This window comes from Artibeus jamaicensis, unplaced genomic scaffold, assembly GCF_021234435.1.
Source record: "Artibeus jamaicensis isolate MK-2021 breed Jamaican fruit bat unplaced genomic scaffold, CSHL_Jam_final contig_327, whole genome shotgun sequence".
Lineage (NCBI taxonomy): Eukaryota > Metazoa > Chordata > Mammalia > Chiroptera > Phyllostomidae > Artibeus > Artibeus jamaicensis.
In genome coordinates this window covers 5,243,249-5,261,354 of record NW_026521772.1, presented here as the reverse complement: position 1 = coordinate 5,261,354, position 18,106 = coordinate 5,243,249, and the positions used below count along the sequence as shown (strand labels likewise).

At 52.9% G+C, this 18,106-nt stretch overlaps 1 protein-coding gene across 1 annotated transcript in view; it reads right to left on the bottom strand.

The window, feature by feature from the left end:
- Positions 1 to 18,106, bottom strand: part of CACNA1E (calcium voltage-gated channel subunit alpha1 E) — a 403,397-nt gene that overhangs the window by 32,122 nt on the left and 353,169 nt on the right. The window contains exons 28-35 of the mRNA XM_053663734.1: positions 10,779 to 10,875; positions 7,990 to 8,150; positions 7,374 to 7,511; positions 6,339 to 6,540; positions 5,198 to 5,362; positions 4,425 to 4,535; positions 1,010 to 1,093; positions 127 to 252 (exon numbers count right to left, since the gene is read on the bottom strand). Coding sequence (XP_053519709.1) covers positions 127 to 252; positions 1,010 to 1,093; positions 4,425 to 4,535; positions 5,198 to 5,362; positions 6,339 to 6,540; positions 7,374 to 7,511; positions 7,990 to 8,150; positions 10,779 to 10,875 — 1,084 coding nt within the window. The remainder of the gene's footprint in view (positions 1 to 126; positions 253 to 1,009; positions 1,094 to 4,424; positions 4,536 to 5,197; positions 5,363 to 6,338; positions 6,541 to 7,373; positions 7,512 to 7,989; positions 8,151 to 10,778; positions 10,876 to 18,106) is intronic.

The following is an 18,106-nucleotide window of genomic DNA, read 5'->3' as shown; positions in this document are numbered from 1 at the left end:
ACACCCATTCTCCTAGCTTCAGAGGCGAAGGGACTTATGGAATGGCATCGTGTCGCCGGGCTGTGCTGTCTGCTCTGTTAGGGCCACCTTGACCCTCGGAGAGGAGGAGGGGCTGGTGCCTCTTACCTTAAAGGACTGCACGAAGGTCCACAGTAAAATACGGATGGTGTAGCCCTGACGCAGGAGTTTGATGAGGCGGGCGGCGCGGAAGAGCTTCAGAAAGCTCATGTTGAAGCCACTGGTGTTCACCAGCTGGTGGATGGAAGAAAACCACAGAACGAGTGACATTCTGGTTATTTAGAAAAATCTAAGCCCTAAGTATTGGTGTCTTTATCCCTCCTTCAGGCCATAAAAGTGGACATGGATTCTGTCTTTGTTTCTAACTCCATCTCTGGCTAACAGGACGGGGAGGCCCGTGTCTCGAAGCCTTCCCGGGCCTGCCTTCTAGTCCCAGGGAGAAGCCTGTGGCACCACCCCGCAAGGGTGCCCTGCACCAGACAGGCCCAGCCCCCCTTGTCTTCTATAAGTGATCCGAACTCTGAGCCTAGACACCAGAAGCATGGCTCTAATAATCCCTCCAGTACAGGACGACGCTCTGATATTCGAAGAGAATTACCATGAGTTCTCCAAGCCTCCTTTTTAGGGAACAATTTTAGGGAAACAGTTCAGGCCTAACAACTTAGCGGGCAAAGAAACTATGACTCTTTCATTATCTCTTCAAGTGACACTGTACCTAGGTCTCTTCTGACACCCTCTATTCATGCCACTTCTCCGGGAAACGCCTGCTGTTTGCATCATGCAAACGAAGCAAAGCTGGTGAGACCAGGAGCTCGGTTCTCCAGCATCTGCATTTTCTGGCTAGAGCTGAGTGAGGAAGGGAACTCCCCATACTATACTCAGAGGAAACGAGTTTGGTTTGATGAGTTGAAAATGGACTGAGCATGCAAAGGATTTTTTTTTAATGCTACTTCTGGGCCACAATGAAAGAAGAGATCCATGAGCCACTCACCTTGCTGTCGGTCAGAATGATTTCTGTAATGCTGCCGATCACGGTGATGAAGTCGAAGATATTCCAAGTGTCTCGGAAATAGTTCTGCCAAGTGCATTCAGTCATGGGAGCGTCAGATAAAGGAGGAAAAGAAACCAGGGAAAAAGTTAAAAAGGGAGAAAAGACAGCTATGTTCATGACACAGTTTTGTCACTTAGAATGAAAACTTGTTCATTCGCCGGCAAGTTCATTCTACCATTGGCTTTGGTTTCCCATTTCTAACCAGAAACGTTGTTTCTCCTTCATTGATGTGGGAATCGGTCATTTGGGAAACAGTTTCATCACTACTGGAACACCTTGTTGCTGAAGGCATCACTAAAAAGCTCATATGTAAGAGAGATGTATGGCCAAGAACATCATAAGTTAACAAAAGAAAGATCATTGCCACCTACAAGACAATCGAATTATTTACAATGTTACTTCAAGGTTTTCTAAAACAACTTTTTAAATTACCCATATTGTGCCATGTGACCCTAGGAATACACAGTTCTGACTTTCAATTATTCGTCAAAGTCACAGAAACGTCCTAAGTGACTAAAGATCAAAGAGGTGCCAAAAAGAGCCTCTAACTCCGTGCAGCTTCTTCAAAGCCACTGCTGAATCGCAATAGGATGAACAGGCCTACTCTTTCCCCTCTTTCTCTGCTCTGTTACTCCTTTTGAGGGGGTGTAAGGAATAAAAGGCAAGGAAGCAGTAATAAAATGAGGGGCCGAAGGAGACGGAGGAGAAACAAAGGACCTAGAAAATCCACCAACCAGGTAACACTGCACCTAACAGAGAGTGGGCCGCGCCCGTCTCCAGGGCTCAGGTGAACGCTGACCTTGGGCTGTATTCCATAAAAGACGCAGGACACTCGGGTCTCCCCAACGTCTCCTGCTTGCTCACTGGAGACTCTCAGAGCATCGCAGACGTGCACCCCCTCCCATCCTCCTGGCTGGCATCGGTGACACCTCCCTCTCTGGGCCAGATATGGGGCCCTTGGGCATCCGTCGATTCGTTTATCCGTCCTATGGAGTCTAGAGGTGGAGAGCGATACCTATGCTCATAAAATATTGAACCGAAGGGCTGGTAAGAATGGGGACGGACAGGCAACAAAGACAGAGAAGGCGTGTGGAGAGAGAGGAGCTACACGTAATGAGCAACCTACTCAGGGCCAGACGCCTTAGATGCCCTGGGCACACTGCCGAATTGGATGCACACAAGTATTTGAGGCTATAAGATAGCTATTGCTATGCTCATTTTATGAATGAGAAAAGTGAGCCTTGTCTGAGTCCAAAGCCACAAGTACCTGCCAGGCATGTGGAGAAACTAAGGTACGTACCCTCCCGACAATCTCACTTTCCATTGGCAATGCCCATTCCTTCATGGCCGGAGCCAGGCGGAGTCTCCTAGTCCCTCCATTCCTGGGGCTCTCCTCTCCCCAGCCCGAGGGAGCTGCCTAGTTCTTGGATGGCCCCCATCCAGCAGAGAGACTGCAAATCCGAGTCTCAGAGGACCTGGATTCCAGGTGAGGGCGCTTTGCCACACGACATGGTCCGGAACAGCACACTGTCATGCAGACGAGTAGATTAGGGTGGACGGGGCATGGGCTCTCCAGTCAGCCAGCCCTGGATCTGAATGCTGGCTCTGCCTTTTCATAACCTTGGGCAAAAGCGCATTCGTAAAAGAAGGCAACTGCCCGTCTGATAGAGCTGTTGTGAAGCTAGAATGAATAATATATAAAGCATCTGGCACGTAAGAGACAACCAAATGAATGTTCATCCTCTCCCGCCTTTTCCCTTTTCTTCCTTTTCTGTTCCCACCACACTTTCCAATTCCACTGCCTTTTGCTGTGCAACCTTTAAAAAGCTGTATGATTGCTCTGAACATCAGTTTCCTCATTGAAATGGACAACAGTCGTAACCATGACACCGCCTGCGCCACGGCTACTTCAGTCACGGAGAAGCCCCGACTCAGCACACAGCACATGCTGGGGTCCTGTGGGGACCTGCGACACTCCAGCAACACAGACGTACTTGGGACTAACAGCGTCCTTACGGTGTACAAACGCCTTGAGACCTTGAGTGAAAATAAGTGTGTGAGTGTGTGTGTGTGGAGGGAGCGAGTGTGTGTGGCGTGTATGTGAGAGTTTGAGTCTGTGTGTGGCGTGCGTGAGTGTGTGCAGGTCTGAGTGTGTGTGTGAGTGTGTGTGTGTGAGTGTGTGCGCCACCTGCCAGCAGTCCAGGTGTACAGGAGCACCTTTCCCTGCCGTGGTACCACGTCTCCTTCCCCCAGCTCACCCCCCATAGGGTCGGACTGTTTCTTTTCACTCTTGCTTCCCCGAGTCTCCAGTCCCCAAACAGGGAAGAGGGGCCCAGGCAAACAACACTATGGCCACCTGCGACGGGTCTCCTGTAACTCTCCTCCCCGAGCCATCGGATGAATGACTTTTCCAAGAGCCAGTGAGGGAGCAAAAGCAACCCCCCAGCCAGCCAGCACTTGCAGTGATCAAACCTTATTCAGATGACAAGCAGAGTCTCCCTCCTTGCAGGGAAGGCCACAGACAGCTACAATTTGGAACGGAGACCCCCGTACTAAATAAGCGTGAGACAGCTGTCGGGTGGGCTTTTCTGCAGCCCACTGGTGCCACTGTAAACGCTGAAGCAAGGGCCAGGGGGCAGAGAGGACTGCTTTGTTTATAGGACACTACAGCAGTGGGCCAGGTTTGCCTAACACTCGCGAGAGCAGATGCCAGAATCCGCTGATCGCAATTTAGTAGTTGAGGAGGAGGAGGACTCTGCCAGAAAACCTCATCCCACCCCTTCCCAGACCCAAATCCCCATGCACACACCTCTCCCTGCCCCCCGCCCACGTCCGTACTCCAGAGGTCATTTGCTTTTTGTAAGCTTATGTACCAAACGTTTTTGTTGGCAGAAATGACTCTTCATGTAACTAAGGAGAGGAGGAAAATTAGGTGAAACCTATTATCAACGATGTTTGAGGCTACTGAGAGGGACAGGTAGTTTCCTGCTGGAGTTATAACATTTTATACCTTCTACAGTAAACAAGCACTCAAGGTTTATTAGCCTAGTTCCCCAGCGCCAGGTACACTGCAGCGCTAGTGAGAGCTGGTGACTGTCACCCCTCAAGTGCTGACAGACCCCAACAGGACCAGAGCCGGAGGCTAGACGAGCCTGAGCTGGGGATCTGGCTTCCTTTGCCCTTTCCCCTAATGCCCTTGCACATGGTCTTGTCTCTATGGCAGTTTACTGAGCACTCAAAAGGGGCCCTGGTAGGGGCGGGTAGGTAGACGGGCCACATTTGAGGCGGGGTGACCTTCCCCCTCCCCGCAGAGGCTGGGGAGACGTGCGTGCCAAGGACAGGGTCCAGGACGTACCAAGAAGCCGAAGGCGATGATCTTCAGGACACATTCCAAGGAAAACACCATGGTGAAGGCGATGTTCAGGTACTTCAGGGCCAGTTCGTAAGTGCAGGGAGCAGAGTAGTACTGCCGGGAAGAGAAAAGAGGAGAAAAAGAACCAAACGCTCAGGGTGATCGGGGAATTCTGGGTCACAGGGCCTGGCCACCACGCAGCCCTGCCCTTGGGGGCCACTCTGGCACGTGGTGTAGGAGCGGTGGACGTGGAATGCTGCAGAGAAGACCACACAGTCCGTGTGGCAGAACAAAACAAAACAGAGGGGAACACAGGCCAAGCCCCCCACCCCCCACCACTACTTATTAGCAACACAGCCAGTCTGCCTCGAGATGATGAGGCGCAGGACAGGAGCATTTTCCAGAGTTAATGACTTGCCCATTTAGCATTACATAAGGTCAAATCCCTTCCCACCCTCCGTCAGAACCCCGTGGTCATCTCCATCTCCTGACACATCCGCCCTTGTCTGAATCTCCCTGACATCACCACCCCCGGCTTTGGGAACGGCTGGCCGGCTGCTGTGTCCACTGTACTTTGCCCCAAAGACCCAGAGGTTGGGCTGTGGGATGAGAGAAGCCCAGAAAGAGATTCCACGGTGGAAAAGTAGGCCAAGGATGCAAAGTGGTGAGCAGGAGCGTTTCCCGAGGTCTCGGGCGCACACACACGCAATCTCTCCCTGAGGGAAGTCGCCGCTGCGGTCCAGCCGCCCCAGCACATCCGGTCAATGCCCTCTCACCTTCATCATCAGCACGATGGTGTTCAAGGCGATCATGGCCATGATGGTGTACTCGAAGGACGGGGACACCACGAAGTGCCAGACGCGGTACTGGAAGGTGTGCCTGTTCTGCGGCATGTAGCGGGTGAGGGGCTTGGCGCTGATGGCGAAGTCGATGCACGCCCTCTGCGGGAAAGGCACCGTCCGCTACCGGCCCAAGCCCCGGCCCCCCGAGCCCCAGTCCCCCAAGCCCTGCAGGTTGGTGGCTCTCTGTCAGATGGTTAGAAGAAGATGCCGTTTGGCAAAAAAAAACAAAATGACCCCCCCTCAAATAAAAAATAGAGCTGCACAGGCTGATGTAAAAATGGCCATAAGGATTGTCTACAGGTAACATGCCACCTTAAATGAATAGAACTGGGGGGATGTTCTGTCACAGAGGGTAAGAACTCAATGGATATTAATATCCTCTCACATGGGCTGTGGCTGAGACGTTCACGCAGGAAGCCTTACCGGATGCCCTCAGTCAGAGTCAAAAACTCTCTATGCAGCCCAGAACACTTTATCTGTATCTATCTTACAGCCTCAGTTACTCGTTCAGTTCCACTGTAAAAATAATAAACTCTACCATGGGCCAGAACTATTACTAGAAAAGTGGTGACCAGTGAGCCATATCGCCTTCCCTTATAGCAAATATAGGCCACAGAGGAACACAGGTGGCTTACCTCCACCCCCGACCCCAAACACTCACACTTCCAGACTGTGCCCTGCATCTATGGGCCTTACACAGAGCAGAGGCTCAAAAAATGTTTATTTAATGACCGAATAACTTCCCCATCTTCTTTCTATAATCATTAAGTTAAGAAAACTCAGTCTTCCACCCTGCCTGGTGTGGCTCAGTGGATCAAGTGCCAGCCAACAAACCAAAGGGTCGCTGGTTCCCAGTCAGGGCACATGCCTGGGTTGCAGGCCAGGTGCCCAGTAGAGAGCGTGCGAGATGCAACCACACACTGATGTTTCTCTCCCCATTTTCTCTCTCCCTTCCCCTCTCTCTAAAAATAAATAAAATCTTAAAAGGAAACTCAAGTCTTCCTTCCTAATGCTGCTGGTCCGAGTCCCTGTCCAGAAGCCCTCGCCGCCCCGAGCTCCAGGTGACTGGTTTTACCTCGTTCTTCTCCAGGCTGCACTCCTCCATCATCTTGTCGCCTTGCTCCTGGAAGGTGATGATGATGAGAGCCACAAAGATGTTGACAAAGAAGAAAGGGAAGACCACAAAGTAGACCACGTAGAAGATGGACATCTCCATGCGGTTGCTGCGGCTCGGGCCTCGGTCCTCCTCCGTCACGTCGACAGAATGCTGCAGAACTCTGGGGACCGACGGGGGGAGGGGCCATGGATGTGGGGGGTCACACTGGCAGCTGCTCTGACTCAAGGCTTCATTACAAGAGGCGCCACCTGTTATAGTGTCCCATCTGACCTCCTGGACTGTGCAGGGCCTCCATTAGTATTTCGGGTCCACAGCAAGCAGGAGGGTGGGGATTCAGTGGCCCTCAGCCCACTGTTTCTCTAGCCTGTTCCACCACACATCCAACTTCTCAGCAACAAAGTGACATTAGCTTACTGTCTAGGTCACCATGTTCAATGCCTGGATTCCCGTTTGGCACTGTGCTGCCAAGCAGAGCACGCTGCCACCGGAAGGGGTGTCCCAGTAACTGCCAGGCCTCCGAGAAGTCAACCCTACAGCAATGGGCAGCTGAGAAACTGCATCCCGTTGTCCTTTTTCAGAAAGGTCTGCACCCAGGAAGTGTCTCTGGGTCCGGCCAGCTCATCCCTGCCCCTCAATGCTCAGGCGTGGGGCCAACCTGAAGGGTAACTCTGTTTAAAACGGCTCCCGGGGACTCTCGTTAGGGTTGGGGAGCTCTCCAAACTCACTTCCTCTACAGGAATCAGAAGGCTCCACTCAACGCCTCAAGACTGGGCTCAGACATTAAGAGTTTCAAATGTCTCCCTGACTGTGCCGTCTCCCCCTTGATTCTGCCCTACGGGTTTCCAGTCCTCCTCTCTCCTGCCTCTCTCACTCGTAGCCACTAACTCTCCCTGGTACAGCCACAAAGGACGAGCCTCCACCACTTCCAATCAGCTCCTTGAGGCAACTGGACGGCCCCACCCCAGCGCACGGACAAACAACCCCGTCACTCACTGCGGCCATCCTTCCCCCGTGGAGACGGTGAAGAGGGTCAGCAGGGCCCAGATGATGTTGTCGTAGTGGAATTCGTGGCGCTTCCACTCCCGACCTTTCACCTCCATCTTGTTTTTCTCATGGTCCACATAGCTGCCTCTAAAATCAGCACAGAAATGCAACAGAGCTTCTTCGCTATAGCCCGTGGAAGAGCAAGGAAGTTGCAGGGACTTCGGTGATGCGGGACAACAAGGATCAGCATTCAGACGAAATGAGGAAGGGATTTTATCAAAGGTAGTGTAAACACCTCGGAATAAAAACTGGGATCCGGTGACCTCAGCGGTGGAAGATTAACTGCTAATCCTTTCTTGAGTCCCCGCTCGGCTTTGAGCCACTGCAACTTGCTAAGCCTCAGCTTCCACATCTGTGATATGCAGGTAAAACCTATCTCAAAAGGTCGTTATAAAGATTTGAAATGAAGAAACCGGAGATAAAATGCCAGGTACCAGGTCTGACGTGAGCAGCTTCCTATCGTGCCCTTTTCCTAAAAGAGGACGGTGATGGGCCCGAGAGAAAGAGCAGGCCTCAGGACGGGGCATGCGTGGACGGGACGTGCGGGGGTGGGGGGGGCACTCACATGCATTCCTTCTCCGTGTCCTTGGAGCTGTCGGTGCAGTAGAAGAACTTCCCCTTGAAAAGCTGAACGGCGATCACGGCGAAGATGAACATGAAGAGCTTGTAGACAATGAGTATGTTGAATACGTTCTTCAGCGAGGTCACCACGCAGTCAAAGACGGCCTGTGCACAGAGGAACCGGGGGTGTGGGTCCCTGGCACGGCCTATGCGTCTGCCCCGGGCTCAGCTGGGGCAGAGACGCCACCAGCCAGCCTGGTGAGCAGGGGTCTCAGGAGATCACTGCCTTGCTAAGCAGTGATGCTCACGGGATTCGGAAGTGGCTTCTGAGCTGCTCAGGACTGCACGTCCCCACCAACTGGGAAGGGGACATATGCTCAGAATCTGACAGTGAACTCAGAGCAATGGAGGCCAGATGCCACCAGGCAATGGAGGGACTGCTTTGAGGAACCCCATTAGGTGCTCTCTACCTGGTAGAACAGGAAATTATTGCAGAAAGGGATCTTTGACACCATTTAGCCCATTTTAGCTGTTAAATAACTTTACACCCTGACTTCACATGTATTTGGTGATATTCTTATATTTGATTCATATACAGTATATATAGTGCTTTCTCTTCACCTTTCTAAATGGATTAGAGTAATCATAAACTAGCATCTTCATCCATTTTAATGATGTTTTATAGTAAGTTCGTATATGTGCACCAGTTACGTTCAAGCCCTTACCGAAATGCTCTCCAGTTTAAAGCTGGGATACAGACGCAGCAGGTGGTGTGGGAAGGGATGGGCCCTCGAGTGCACATGGGAAGACCGGGGGGACCGGATCAGGGTACATTCAGTTAAAGGCAGTGAACCCCCTCTGGAGAAGCCATTCTAAACCCTGAACTGTGAGGCGTTACATGGGAGCGTGACACATTTCAAGCCATTTTTAGGTTATTTTCTAGGTTTTTAGGTTTGGTGTGCTGGAGACTCTAGCCCCACCGCAGTGGCACATCTCTGCAGTCACTTCTTCGCGGGGCTGGGTGAACGCCGCTGGTGTAATTAGTTCAGCACCGCAGGGACTGTGAGTGACTCGCAGCCTTGTGGACTCTACAGAGCCACTGACATTTCCCTTGGGTCAGAGAGCGGCAGCGAGGAGCCGCTCTTCCTAATTACAAGGAACCAACCAAGGTCAGAGGTGCCCCTCCACTCTGTTAACTAATCTCATCACACCACCTGTGCCCTCCCCAGGACCCCAACATAGCTCGGAGGAGAGGAGATCGCTGGACTGAAGCTGACGAGGGTGGTTAGGCCCAGGCGCCCTGGCCAGGTCTGGATGGGGGAGGGGCAGAGAGAAATGCAGTCTCAGGGGCTCAGTGCTGGGCCGTTACCTGGTGGAGGGCTGTACGGAACAGCACGTGCAAGGCCTCCCGACACTGTGGGAGGTGCCTCTTCCCGGAGGGAAGGTGGGGACGGAGGAAATCAGGCAGTGAGGACCCTTCCTGGGGGGCATGAGCACCTCTGGGAACCCACGCAGGGGTGGGTGCACCAGGCCCTAGGCTCTAAGTGGAAGTTGCGTCTGCCAGTTTGGGGCCTTTTGGAAGTGACTTTTCTACTGTTCCCAGACTTTGATAAACAGCTGGCTTTGCTGCCTCTCTGCATAGCCAGAGGGCGGAAAGAAAAGCAGTGTCCCTATGGAGGGCCACATGGGGCCCGTGGTAGAGGAGTCGGTGGGGAGGAGCAGAGGGGTGCAAACCCAATGGCACAGGGGGACGAGGAAGCAGGGTAAGTCCCTTGTTCCCTCCCCCATGGCAGCTGGTGCTCATGCACAGGAATTCAGGAGGTAACTTTTCTCTCGTGACACTTCAGCTTCTGGAACAGCAATGTGTGTGTGTGTGTAGGAGGCGGGTCCCACCTGCTAGCAAACAGAACCTGGATGATAAAGCACATCCTGAGGGTGGGAAGGATCAGGAAAGGAGCCCAGGGTGGGTGAGTAGGGAGGGCGGGGTCAGGGAGCAGGAGAACCAGGACGGCGGGCCTATGAGAGAAAGCGTAGCTCCTGGCACCAGGAAGGACTTCACTCTCCTTGACTCACTTCCCCATTTCTTCTCTGCTTCCGTCCAAGATGACTCTGTTCTCGGGCAAGTCACTGACCTACCTGTGCCTCAAGACCAGGAAGGGTCCGAGCTGGAAGATCCTTTCCTGTGCTAGAATGACGAGGAGAGAAGCCATCCCTGGTTCCCTGACCTGACCTAGCGTGCAGACCGCAGACAGGGGGCTCCTGCTGCTTCTGTCTGGGGAGGCTCCGGGACAGTCCCATGGTTTCTTCCTGAGTGACAGGCCACAACCAGAGTGTATAAAACGTCACTCGGGGCCCTGGCTGGGTGGCTCAGTTGGTTGGAGCACCATCCCATAGACCAAAATGTTGCAGGTTTGATTCCCTAGTCAGGGCGCAGCCAGGAGGCGACTCAGCCATGTTTCTCTCTTGCATTCCTGTTTCTCTCTCTCTCTCTTTTCCCTCCTCTCTAAAATCAACAAGCATATCCTCAGGTGAGGATTAGGAGATATATATTTATTTACATCACTTGGGGCTGGACTCAGTAGGCAAATGCCCCTTGTAGATTTCTTGGGACGCTGGTTGTTTTCCTTTGAAACGAAAACCTGCAGTTCAGGCAGGGAGATTGAAAAGAGCCTCAGTCTCCATGTGAGAAAAAGGAAAATTCCCAGACACAACTCTACAAAAGCAAGCCCGTCGTGGCTGGAGAGAGGAGATGGGAAAAGCAGACTTGTTGAGAAAAAACACAGGAAATATTACCTTGAGCTTGGGCAAGCGCTTGATGGTCTTCAGCGGCCTCAGAACTCGCAGCACCCGCAGAGACTTGATGGTCTTGATGTCCCGTCCCTTGTTGGTTCTGCAGGAGAAGAGCCCCCAGGCGGCCACAGGACAGGGAGAAATAAAAGCGACATTCACATGACTGCACCAGTAGGGTGAAGGGGGAGAGAGGCAGGCAAAAGGCCAGAAACTGGGTGGGAGCAAATTCCTTCTGGGAGGCCTCACAAAACATGCTCTGGGAACATTTGCAAGGCACCCCCCCCATGTGCACACACTCCCATGCACACGCAGCCCCGTGTCCTCACATGGAGTAACACAGGGGCACACATGCACATACCCAGAGGCATCCATGCACACATGTTAATACACGCCACTTCTTCCTAAGAGCCGGTGGGATTGCTGCTTATTACCACACCAGCAGAATGAACAAGGAAGACAACTGACCAGGGAACGTGGCGGTCACCCCCTGTGGATCCCTGTGGGCCTAGGCCACTGCTTCCGCAGTAGTGGGATCTCCAGTGGTATTGGCTACACAGATTAGTAACCCGTGGTGGACAGCAAGCCTCGTTAGGGGACCCGAGCTAGCCCTTTCTCTGGCTCTAGGTCTGCCGCCTCTGTAGAGTTCATCAGTTCAGGGGAGAGCAGGGTGAGGAAGGCTGACGGGGACCTGATACACTTGCTGTGCTGGGCTGCCTATTCCAGAGACAGAGCCTGCCATGCAGGACTGTGGCTCACACCCAGTGATCTGGGTGGCTGGCTCTTTCCGCAGCCCCTTCCCTCTTCAGATGCTGTGCCTCTAGCACGAGCTGCAGAGAGCCCTGCCGCTGGAGGAGGCCCAGCCACAGGGCCTGCCCGCCCCCTTGTCCTCGCCCTACAGCCAAGGACCTGCCCTCTGCAGCCAGTTGGCCATGCTCGCTCCTAACAGATGAAATACATTGCTTGTTATTTTGAATGAAGTGGATAAATCAACCTGCATTTCTCTCCCCACCCTGCTCATCCCCGGAGATCTCTGCATTCTGTTCAAACAACTTTGTAAAATGGGTAGATGGCAGGAAATGAGGCTCTTGGTAGTGAGCTCAGGCTCTGGTCCTTTCCTCATGTCGGTCCAGGTGACCAGCACACCAACCACCAGAGGAAAAGGGACCCAGAACACCCGACGGGAACCAGGAGGGCTTCGGTCTGCTCCTTACCCTGCCCTTCCTGTCATACCTACTCCCGACAGGGAGGTAAGAGTCTACCCACCGTTGAAAGACATTTAGTATTATTCACAGCATGCTGGCCATGCTCGATGGTAAATTTAAAGACCCTCTTAATGGTTATAGGCCACGCCCTGCAAGTCAATTCCAGTCAACCTTGGAGGTGGATATAGATAATCCAAAAATACCACATTGATACAGTCTTTTGCATGCAAGGAATTTATATATTTTATAAACTCTTTAACTACAACAGGGTCATCTATCTACCTATCAAAAAGAGGCACCCTATAAGTCAAAATACACATACAATCCAATAAGGAGGGTCACTTCCCAAGAAGGCTTGGGGACTCCCAATTTGTGTTCCCTTGAGTTTCAGTGACAACTCACCATATAAACTCATGCATATAAACTCCCATGCCTTCTCAATGAGCCACTCCTTCCCTCACCGCCAGCCATGCTTTCTCCCTCCTCCCACCCACTCCTGTGGACTTTCCTGTAAAGCAAATTGAGAACAATATTTACCCCAAAGCGTTCCTATGGAGGATTCAAGCGGAAAGCAATTGAGAGAGAGAAGAGGGGAGAAGAAAGTCAGAAGGTTCATGGAGAAAAGGGAACCTCACAAGGCAGGAGACAGGGCAGGCCCACAAAGTCACGCTCACAGCCTCGGCGTGTGCCGAGCCCATGTGCTTTGAGAAAGGAGGGACCCCCCCTCCCCCCACGTGCAGAGGTGAAGGGTGAAGCCACCTCAGTTAGACGCCATCCCCCACATCATACTCTATTCCAGGGAGCCTGGCTGAACTGAAGTTTTCTAATTATAGGCTTTTACTTCCAGTTCTCTAGTTGTCTTCAGACACATGCTGCCTTTTCCCAAAGAACACGTAAGAAATGGCTAGAGGAGTTACCCCTGCCCTGGGCCAGAAAGCATCTCTCTGGACAGGCACCTGGAGTCTCAGAAGGACTTTGTCTGAGGAGGGCCCCTGAGAGGCTGCCTCTGGCCCCTCTCAAAACCACCTCGAAACTGGGGGGAACGTGGTCTATCCAGGCACTGAAGACACACGAATGATGCCTTCTGACACATTAAATGGCCAGCTGTCCATCGTGAGCTACTTCCTTTGCAGCTTCAAGGAGGATAATCTGAGTTCTACTGGTGACAATATAAAGGGTTAGAGCATAGATAAATGTAAAACATCTGGGAGAGAAATAATGAGAGCTGACTTTGTGAGTGTTCATTCCTGGCTGGACTCGGGGCTGAGCACTCTTCATCTGGACTCCCTAAGCACTTCAGGGCGCGGGTATCACTCTCCCCATTTCCCAGGAGAGATTCAGGGAGGTTAAGCGGGTGCACTGCCTTGGCAGGGTGAGCTGGGCTGTGCACCCGAGTCTGCCTGATGCCGGGAGCTCTTGCTCTGAGCTGAGCCTCTGCACCAGCAGGTTTGCTCCCGGCTCTGGCACACAGCTCACTGAAGCCCAGAACTGGAAAAGATCCCCGCCGTCCACTAACTGCAGCAAACTTGGGCCTGGGAAGGCACACCTTGCGGAGGATGGCTCGGGGCAGGAGCCGCAGTGCAGCGGACTGGTTCTCGGTGGCTGGCTGCAGTGAAGGTGATCTCTCTCTCTCTTTACTTAATGTTTTTTTGTTGTTGTTAATGTGCCACAGACACACACTATACCACCACCTACCACCGAGACTCCTGATGACCGTTTTACTGGGTAAATGACCCCATATGCAAAATTATATTAATTTCACTACAAATGACAAATGAATAGTGACTTGGGAAGCAAACACGAGGCCTCATAAACCTTAAATCCATCAGGCGAAACTCTCCGAGTGTTCAGAGGGCAGACATAATACCGTCTCCTAAACTGTCACAGCGTCTTCTCACCCAGGAGCCCAGCCCGGCCGGTCAAACACACCTTTGCACGTTCACGGAGCAGCCCTGACAGTGTATCAGGGGCTCTTTCTGGGTGCTGGGAACACAAATGTGGTCGCTAACCTCCCGAAACCCACGTCTAGTGGGGAAGACAGGCCTCGAGTGAACCAGCCAACAGGTGAGCGTGTCACTGAAGGTCAGTGCCACAGGAACGATGCCATGATCAGAATGGAAAGTTTATGGATACAGGTACACAGGACCCCCCACTCGCTTTTCCCAAGGCTGCCTTCGTCTTGAGCGAAAGCTACGGGAGAGCCTGCCCTCTCCCTAACGTGAGAGGACTTGTCTGGGTCAGCAAGACCGCACCGAACGTGTTTCCTCACAGGAGCAGCGCGAACTCGGTGAGGCACGTTGCCTGAGAAATAATTCATGTGCTTTCCACCAGTCATTTAAGTGTCATCATCCGCTAATACTCCACTAGTCCTTGCTGCTAAATGTATAATCAGATTTTTTATGCTACCTAGCAAATTAGTGCAATCTTACCGGGTTTTAAAATGAACTCTAATGTTCGCATTGAGCATAATTTCCCAGGCTGGGATGCGCTGGTCCCACTTTAACTGGGACTTCATTGGGCCACCCAATGTTCCACGTGGTCCCCGCTTATTTGGTTAAGTTCCCGGCAGCTCTCCAGGAAACAAATGCCGTGTTTCTGTGTCATCAGTGAAAGATGAGAACGTTCCAGCTCAGGTGTCTAGGCACCCTCCGGCCCGTCACGTGTGATCGCTCATCATCCACTGAGGTCTCTCGAGCTTTGGCTTCCGGCCCCCTTTCCTCGAAGGACAGGCTCTCAAACTGATACCTGCTAGAAACCAGCTCCCCTTCCAAGGCGGGCAGTGCAGGGCCAGCAGGCTCTGGAAAGCGTTTCCCCTGTGAAGTAGTATGGCCTCTGCCCTTCCTAACGAGCCCAGGGCAGGGGGACTGGCAGGGGGCTCCAAAGGCACCTCTCGAATTAGGGAACGGACAGGTTGCTGGGGTGTCAGGAGGGGGAAGGGGTCCTGCTGGGCGGAGCCTCTCGCCTCTCTGAAGTGTCTGGACTATTCCTTGGCAGGCCAAATAACTACCACTTATTAGGCGTTTACTGAATGTCTGGCGCTATGTTGAACATGGAATATATTTTATCTTATTTAACTCTCGCAAGATCAAAACATAGTTATTTTTAATTTCTACTCAAGAGATGAGCTAGTGGACGTTCAGGAGTTCAGGCAGCTAATAATTCATGGTGCTGAGACTCAGACCCAAAGTCATCAGACTCTGACAGCTTTGCCTTTATTTCCGACCGCACAATTTCCCCCTTTTCGGAGGGGAATTGGTGGAAGGTTTTAGCGGAAGGAAACAGTGGAAGAAACCAGCAGTTTCTGAGCTCAAGTACTGAGATATCTTTTCCAAAGTCCTTAAGGATCCCAGGGTCTACAAGGGCTCATGGTCAGACACAGGTGCAGACAGAACAGCCAGATGGACAAGGTCAGAGGGGGGCCCCGCCCAGCTGGCACACAGGTCTGGTGCACCTCCAGGCACAGAGAGAAGAATCTGCAGGCGGAGACGAGATCCACACCAAGTCACTACTTCGAATTTATGAGGGTTAATTGCTTGGAACTTACTAGAATACCAGAGATAGAGGGGAGCTGAATGTCGTGGAGAGAGCCCTGAACTTGAAGTTAAGAAATAAAACCAACTGGTTGAGAACAGGTTTTGCTATGTACAAACTGAGTGAGTCAGGCAATCCACTTCTCAACTGTGAAACAGGACAGTCCGGTGACCGACGAAATAAAGTGTGTGCAAGGATTTAAAAGTTCTGAAGACCTGTGGAAACAAGGAGCAAGTGTCCCCCTTTGCACTGGCAATGCTCGTCTCTGGGGGTGGACTCCCTCGGACCTGCTGGCGAGGCTAGTTCACCTGTTTCTGTGAAGAATCTCAATCCAGCACTTTGACCTTTTCACCTGGTAGCCACAGCCAAACAGGGATTGTTTTTCTCCCCAACTCACACCTCCGTGTCTTTGGGCCTCCCATGAGCTCCAAGTTCACCGTCCCTCTGCCATCTCTCTTTGCTCTGGGACCAGAGCACCAGCTCTATGCTACATGGTTAGTGCAGAGTTCTTTGCTTCTTGCACCCAGACCTCAACGAGCTCCCTGAACACGCTGAAGGCTGCCTTTGCAAAACAAGGCGCCACGCCCTAACTGGAAGGTACTTTTGTCTGAGTGCACACATGCGCTCAAGAGAAAGAGAGAGAGAGAGAGAGAAGCATCTGACTGTCTTCTGGCAGTTTTGTTATTCAGTCCGGTCAGCCTAGTCCCCTGCTGTCTCGTCCTTACTCTTCACATTCTCAACACCCGACCCCCCTCACCTGATGATCTTTCTAAGAAGGCCTTGGTGCTTGGTTGAAGTCCAGCCAATATATTCCCTCGCCCCTACCCCCAGCTGGAGGCTAATTCGTAGTGCCAGGCTCCACCTCTGCGAGTGGAGCAAGCAGAGGGCTGGAGGGTCACATCATCCGAGCTGACACTTCCCAAGTCCCATCATGAACTTGGCCGACCTGAATTACTCTAAAACGACTCTGTAATCTGGGGGCTGCGTGACTTGTTTCTGCAAATCCCGTGGCGTCGGCTCTTCCCATGGCCAAGAAGGTTCCCCTCCCGTGCAGGGTGCCCTCTGAATCTGGGTCTCGTTACCCATATCGCTGGCTACCGCGTGGATGGGGCTGAGTTCTCTAATCAGATCATTCCATTCTGCTTGGTTCTGTGGCTGAGGCCAGGCACCAGCAACCATCTCCCGGATCCGTGCTTGGTGACCAAGACAAAATACTTGGGCACGCACGCCCACGGCTTCCACAGGCAAAAGGGCTCCTCCTCCAAGTGCACCTTCTACAGACAGCCCCCCACAGGGCCAACAGCGCATGCAACAGACCACACACTCTCCAGGGTTCATCAGAGGACACATATGCAGGACTCAGTGCCAAGAGCAGGCAGCCTGGAAACGTCTCTGTTTCAGGCACCCCCCCCCCCCGCCACGTTGCTCTCACTTCACACACACAGCCCTGGGCACTCCCAGTGCCCATGGACACTTGTCACCTGTAGTGTCCCTGCCTGGCCACAAGGGCAGGTAAAGCCACTCCCGAGGTGACTCTGAAGGCTGGAATCACGAGGAACATCATCTTCCTATCTGCTCGCTGATGGAAATTTCCAATTCCAGCTCAGCCGGCACCCTGAGCTCACAGTTAATGGGCTACCTAATGGCGAAATTTAATTTTAATCCGTCATTTTCTTCCACAGAGAGGGGGACTGGATACCCTGTCTTGCTTGGGGGTAAATGGGTCTTCTTCGCCTGCAGCTACAAGATGAACACGTGCTCCCAGCTTCCTTCGGGAGGTGCCCCTCCCAGCTCTAGGAGGACAGGGACTGTCGAGAAAGATGCCCCAAGGCAAAGCTGGGGGTGTGAGGGGCACTGTGGAGGACACAGGCAGGCAGAGAGGACCAGGAGGAAGGGCCGGCCCGCTGTCGGGCCTGTGGTTTCCATGCCCTGCTGAACCGGGGCACACACGAGCTCCCACCTTCCCAGACGCCCAGCCCCCAGAGCTCCACCAGAAGCGGAAGTGCCACATCCCGCAGCTCCTCCAGGCCCCCGCCCCCCGCAATCTACAGCTGCCCATGCCTGCCCACCTCCCTGAGTGAATTTGGAGCCCACTCTGCTGCTGAGGCCGCTTCTGCGTGCGTTCCGAAGACCTTATCCACCTTAGGGCACCGTGTCAAGTGTCAGGCAAGCAACACACTTCCACACAAAGAATGTAATAAAAGCTGATGGGAGAATTCCAGATTGTTCTGGCATCAAGAGGCAGATTGACTCATGTGCTTCCTTCCTGGCTAAGGACCGAGGGAAGGGAAGGCCAAGTGCGGCTGTGGGCCAGCTCCCTGTGTGGCAGGGAGCCCCGGCCTGCCCCATGCCCTGCTCTGACGGCACGCAGCACTGGGAAGCTGGGCGCCAGCTGCCAGACAGTCTGGACGGGTCCGTCCGATACCTGGGTCCAAGCCGGGGAGAGGAGGGAGCAGAATTGCTAGTTTTCTTTTACAGGACTGCTGTTGACAAGCCACTGTAAACAGGGGGTTTACCATTTAGAACCCGACTTGGGAAAGCTCACCTGGCAACCTGACTCGAGCGTGCGGAGCAGTGGAAATGCAGAGGGTGAGGGCC